Below are 6,000 nucleotides of genomic sequence, written 5' to 3'. Positions count from 1 at the left end.
AGTTACAAGTAAACAAGCAAAATAAAGTTAAGAATAGAATCTGATAGAACGAAGAGAATAGTAATGGCGAAAATAACAATTATTTATATGTAGAAATACAACCACTGGAAGTTAGAGGGGAGAGAAAGACAATGCGAGAATTGCAACACCAACAAGGAGCCGAAGGACACCAATAAATGAACAAGTGAATAAAGGCAAACCTGAATCAAAGTCTGGATAATCAACAACACTAAGTGTGACCAATGGATAAACAATTCACTCAATAAGTTGGCAATAAGCTGCAATGAGCTTGGGCAAACCGAGAGCAGTTGGTAGCTTGGACAAAACTTGAAGTAAAAGGCTCAAAACCCTAAGTAAACAGCTAGCAGGGAATAGCAAACTTGCTAGTACGCCAGTAGTCTACCTTCAAATAATACAGGACAAGGAATTAGTTATTTTGAGTACAATCATACAACGAAGTAAAGCAGCCAAACACTTTGTTAAGCTACGCCAGCCTATTGGAGTTTATTCATGAGCGATGGAAAAGGGAATTTCTGAAGATCGAGCGCTCTTGCACAGAAGAGTCCCAAGACCTCTGAAAGGAAATAGCAAGGAGGGAGCCAGGGTTACGCGGAAAGGGGGGCATGTAGCTGACTACAAGTGCAGATGCACACACAGGAACCCGGGTCAAGACACACAACAGGGAAGCAAGCGACACAAACGCCGGCCTGGTCCGAAGACTTGCATAAGGAAGAAGGCAGTTGACTAGGGGGTGATAGCGTTAATGAGGTGCCGAGGCTACGGGCTATGAGCATGGAACTCTGCAACTGCGAAGGCACACAACTAGCGGTAGGACGCAGTACATCAGAAGGCAACCCTTATGGGAGGTCGCAGCAGAAGGAGCGTCGGCCGAGAATCTGGGAAACGCAACAGAAACTTGAGGCTTCGCTGCGCGGACCAGCAGAGAGGAATAGTTGCTCAGATGCCAGCATACAGGAGCAAGCGCCCCTCCCCTCCCCTACAAGCACAAGCTTGGCAACAGCGCAGGAAGCTCTATTGCTCGGGAGCTGCAGCGAGTTTTTCATGCTGGGTAAGTTGACAGCGACAGAAGGGGAACATTGGACTGCGATTGTGGAAGTTTCAAGAAATGGTGCAACAGACGTAATCTGGGAGGGGGGGAAATTGTAGTAAACAGGTACTACAATACTGCTCAAATTGGGCCTCTATTGGCCTATCCGACAGAACGAGAGCAAGTAACATCTTTTTAGAAATAAATCAGGTGACTCTTGATAGAAAATACGGCCATCAGGCTACGAGTGCCCGGCAGCAACCCAGGATTTGTGACTGGCCCTGAGGCTGGCAATATCGCCTGGTGACCCACTAGCGGGGCCAGCGCCAGTCAGATCTATTCGTATTACTCTAATTATTGGGAAGATGGGACTAAAATAAAACGGGAAAACGACTCTTTGATATTTAAGGCTATTTCAAGGTTTATGAGCTGTGCGCAGTGAGTGCATATCGAGTGAGCACCTGATATGCACACATCGGGTCGGCAATGAGCGGCAGCCGAAAGCGCTCTTCCCCATGCCGACCCAGCGTAGCAGCTGAGCACTTGTAGCCTGATGGCCTTACTTCCTGTCTAAAGTAAGGTAATTAACGTCTAGTAATATATTATTTGCACTCTCTCTGACTGATAGACCTCCACATACACAATTTAAGTATCTCTGGAGTGCTTGCGCAGTCCCGTCCGCCTGCACGTAACATTATTGGAAAGATTGGGGTTGGAAAAACCCACCAGCCCGAAGCGAAGGATGATTTTTATTGAAAAAACGGTTCCCTCTGTCTTTTTTCCCGTTAATTAACAATTTCAGGTACATTATGTTCCCATATATACATTAGTCGTTCGTTTACTTCAGCGTATGCGGGGCGCCGTACAGCTTATCGATCCCCGCGACGTGCAAATTTGTCAGCCTGTTTAACTCGTTCGTTTCCCCAGTGTCTTTTTACGTTTTGTGTAGACTATCCGTGTTCCATAATACACCAGCTCATTTTCGTCCTGACAATTTCGGCCTCACTGCCGCCTGTGAAGGGCCTTTGATTTCTTCTGCTACTGCCTGCGACTCGTAACATGGCAGGGTTGCAGAAGGCCTTCGACGGGGGAGATGCCAACGGTAATTCGGAGCCGGGGTTCAATGGGTTGTCTCACTCGACTTCTACTGTAGTGCCGCCACTAACTGCAGCAGCGCCCCTTGTCGCACAGGACGTTCTAGAGGAAGACACTGGAAGTATCCTTGTGGTAAACCAACAGCAGGAATTATTCCATGGAACAAAAACGCGGGGGGAAAGGTTTGGCTATCCTTTTTATGCTTTTGCACTGTCGGCTTTGCTCCTCTCCATTTTCCTTGCACGACGGCTGTACCTGGCTGCTGGAAGAGAAAAGCCTGTTCATCCATACCCGGTGCCAACAGACAATGAAGGCTTGCGAATGGCCTTGGAGGCAGTGGAAGAAAGCTCGAAGATGCTACAAAACAAATTGAAGGGGGCCTCTAAAGAGGTGCGCGCTGCTTTCACCACGCAGTTTTGTCCAGTGGTTGGCACACGCCCTCTCACTTGGGAGCAGTTTAGACACTGGTGTAATGCGTATGCTAATACTGTAAAATCACAGCCTATTCCTAAAGAGACAGCTAGCAAAGCGGAAAGGCAGGAGTTTGTTTTAGGATGCATCCTGGTCACCACCGTCTTCCGCGTTGCCGCAAAGCGCCTAGACCTTCTGAGTAAACTTGAGGACTTGTCACTGAAGCATCAAATTCCTCCAGCCCTTTACGCGAGTCCAGAACGTGCACTTTCTCTTCCAATTTGGGAAGACAAGGGGGCCGCTGTATCGTTCCAGACATTCACTGAACGGCTAGAAACGCTTGGAGTCGTGGAAGCGGCAAAACAAGGCGATTCAGCTACGACAGTTTCCTTATTGCTAGCTAACGATTTGGCCAATGTAACATCTGTAAAAAAGCTCTACGACGTATCCAACTTGGACGTGGTCAACGAATTCCAGGCGTTTCTTGAATCTGTAAAAGCGGCGGAGATAGGGAGTAGTGACGAGGAAAGGAGCCGCATAGAATCTATCAACATGCCTGGATTGGCACTGCCGGTTCCGGTTAGAGTCTTGGCTGAAGCAGTGAAATGCGCGAAGCTGAGTAGGGAATCGGAGCACTTGCCGATATCTGGAATTTTGAGTTTGAGAACGCGGTGGAATGAGGCAACAGTATCAAGTGTGTCTATGGATGTTAGGGCTATGCTCGAGGGGATGGTTTACCATGGACTTGATATAAGGCGTTTTGGTCTGGAGAAATGGGGCTACATGCATGACTACGATGCGCGAACACAACATATATTCTCATATGCAATATTCCTCTTGTAATGCAATTGCTATTCCTGTAGATTGTGATGTGATCTGACAAGGCGTATGGGTGTTCATATGCTGTCGTGATCCTCTGGCGTGTGCATCCAACTGCTGCAGCGGCAAGTTTGCGGAGGCGTCCCAGCATCATCGCCTGTAGGCGTTGTATTTCTAGTCCTCGTTGTGGACACATGGGATCTGCCCTCAATTGTGCGTGCTGCTGGGATGCGTCTCGAACAAGGTGGGTACAATCCCAAGTATTCTTCAGCAGGACCAAGCTTGCAAGAGCCCCTGAAAACGTAAGTGCGCAAGATAGTCCGGCTTGGTTCTGCGATTAATCTGGGGGCGCAGAAGACGGAGAGCAGAGACGCATCGTCGAAGTTCCCAGCTTTTGCCTGACAGACTGTGGCCGTTAGCTTTCTGCTGCAGTGCAGCTGCACCCTATCTATTCTGTGGAAATTGCGCTATGCATATAATTAGCACAAGTGTGCGGACACGCATGCTCCCCAGTAGTTCTGCAGAGCGCATGCTCCAGCGTAAGATTATTTGGGACGGCTCACCTGCAGGGTCTGCAACCCCTGGGTTGCAGTGCCGACGGGTAGGAGACGGGAACGAAATTCATTTGGTATTCGGCTCTTCTTGAATTGCTTACGTTGCATGCGTGGCATAGGGAACACCATTATACATAACTAGGACAACAGGATGCTTGCCTATAGTGATACGCTCATCAATGCATGCAGTTCGGGTGCATCCACAGCCTTCCGCTACCACCAGATGAGGGCCAACTGTAAGGTTGCATAGGAACCAGGTCCATTCGGGGTATTATTGAGCATCTGGAAAAAGGAGTGCGCACTATGAATGGAGCAAGACAGGAAAAGGTAGAGGGAAATATCTCCACTGTCTCAGCACAACGCGACCTCTCGGTTCTCTCAAACATACAGCTCTTCCTTGTTAGCATCGAGGGCAGCATACACCGTTTCAAGCCACTGTACTGAGATGAAATCAAGTGCATGCGACGAGGCGGGAGCGGCAGAGAGTTGCACGGATCTTCATAGTCCAGCTGTAGGCAGAAAACGGAAGCCAGATAGATTAAATTAACCACGTGCATGGGAATGCGCTGAAAACTTAACTTTGAGTTATTCGACGTGTGCTGGATACAGAATTATGTACAAGGTCACTCTTCATACGCAAGGTGAATTCAGGAAAAGCTGACAAGCAGTCGCTGAATTACGACCGCTTGAGAGCAACTCCCACTAACAGCCTTAGATGGTCGAAAGATTCCGTGGACATACCAATACAGCAATTGCTCCCCCCTTTCCTTCCCCCCCTGAATCGACGTTACACGCGAGTTTCCGATGAATGGCGAAACTGGCTTGGCAGTTGGGTTCCATCAAACACCCTATGGTCTACTTAGTTTAAACGGTGACTGCCATATAGCTCTTAGGATATGGTTGCAAGCGGAAGTTTTCGTTTTTAAGTGCAGTAACGAAGCTAGTCCACGCATATGGGAAGGAAAACCTATTAACAGCCATGGAAGCAGTGTTGTGAAGGGGCGAACAGCATCGCATGCAGTGAAAATCAGAAGGACAGCCAGGTCTGCAAGCCACATCGAGCGTAGCCACAAAAATGCAGCACTGCATCAGGGGCGCCCTAAAAAAAATACGTCAGATGCATACACAACATAACTGCACAAAATAGGAAGAAACGGCACCAATATTACAAGAGAGAGACTGCAGTTGCGAATGGATGCATTGGAACACTTTCCGATTCAATCCATCCAGAGAGGGTAGTAAACTTCTCAATTCTGAACATTAGTGACTCCACCAACTGGTCCTCTTTCACTGAAAATCACGGCTTGCAAGCCCGGTACATCCCAGTGCTCTTTCCATCTAAGTACCTGAGAAAGGGAAATGCACCGTAGTTCTACCCTCATTGGGTTTCGATTCAAGGCCTCAGCCAAGCTGGCAAACGGAAACAGTCGCGCATCGAGAGATTGTATACACGCTCTTTTCCCCTGGTGTCCCGCCCAAACACGGCCAGCCCCACGAAATCAAGCGATTCTCGAAGTACTTTTTAAAATTCCTGGTCATACGACTTGATTAGATGTTGTGCGCTGACAATATTTGTTCAAGGGTTGACCAGTATATCTCGGACCGTCGGCCCTGAATCATTTTGTGGCGGCATTCCTCGAATGCCTAGTCCTTGTAGCCCACTAACGCACTGTGCAAAAGAAAACGTGAATTCCTCCAGTTCATCGTCGTTCACCCAGTTGAGATAGCGAGGAATTCCCAAGTGAATAATCCCAGCTCTTGGGTGATACTCTGCAAACTTCTTCATTCTGGTCAGTTGTTCCAGACGGATCGAAATAGCACGCAGCGTATCTGTGAGCGCCATATTGCATAATGCATACTCTTCTTTCTCTTCTTTGCTGGCGTTCTTGTCAGGGAAATGCCTGGATTTCAATGCCTTCACATATGCATCAATCAATACTGCAACGGTATCAGGAATACCCTGCGGATTTATGTGCGCATGTTTCACACTGCATGGGGAATAAAATGAACGGAAGGCCGCAAGCACATCTTCAGACGATAAATTACACTTGTTCCTTACGCGTTTTGCAGCTT

The 6,000-nt window shown here is 48.1% G+C and overlaps 2 protein-coding genes across 2 annotated transcripts; one reads left to right on the top strand and one right to left on the bottom strand.

Annotated features, from left to right (window-relative positions):
• Positions 1–2,107: 2,107 nt before the first annotated feature.
• On the top strand, positions 2,108–3,397 carry EAH_00027460 (hypothetical protein; the record flags this gene model as incomplete). The annotated part of the gene is made up of 1 exon (XM_013392762.1): positions 2,108–3,397. The coding sequence occupies one exon, from the start codon at positions 2,108–2,110 to the stop codon at positions 3,395–3,397; it is 1,290 nt and encodes a 429-aa protein (XP_013248216.1).
• Positions 3,398–5,174: 1,777 nt separating this feature from the next.
• On the bottom strand, positions 5,175–5,770 carry EAH_00027450 (hypothetical protein; the record flags this gene model as incomplete). Its single annotated transcript, XM_013392761.1, has 2 exons — positions 5,175–5,273; positions 5,516–5,770. 2 exons carry the CDS (start codon positions 5,768–5,770, stop codon positions 5,175–5,177), a joined length of 354 nt encoding a protein of 117 aa, XP_013248215.1.
• Between the last annotated feature and the right edge of the window lie 230 nt (positions 5,771–6,000).

Source organism: Eimeria acervulina, genomic scaffold, assembly GCF_000499425.1.
Source record: "Eimeria acervulina Houghton genomic scaffold, Eah_scaff235, whole genome shotgun sequence".
Lineage (NCBI taxonomy): Eukaryota > Apicomplexa > Conoidasida > Eucoccidiorida > Eimeriidae > Eimeria > Eimeria acervulina.
The sequence above is the reverse complement of the archived record's forward strand: the minus strand, read 5'-3'. Positions and strand labels throughout refer to the sequence as shown.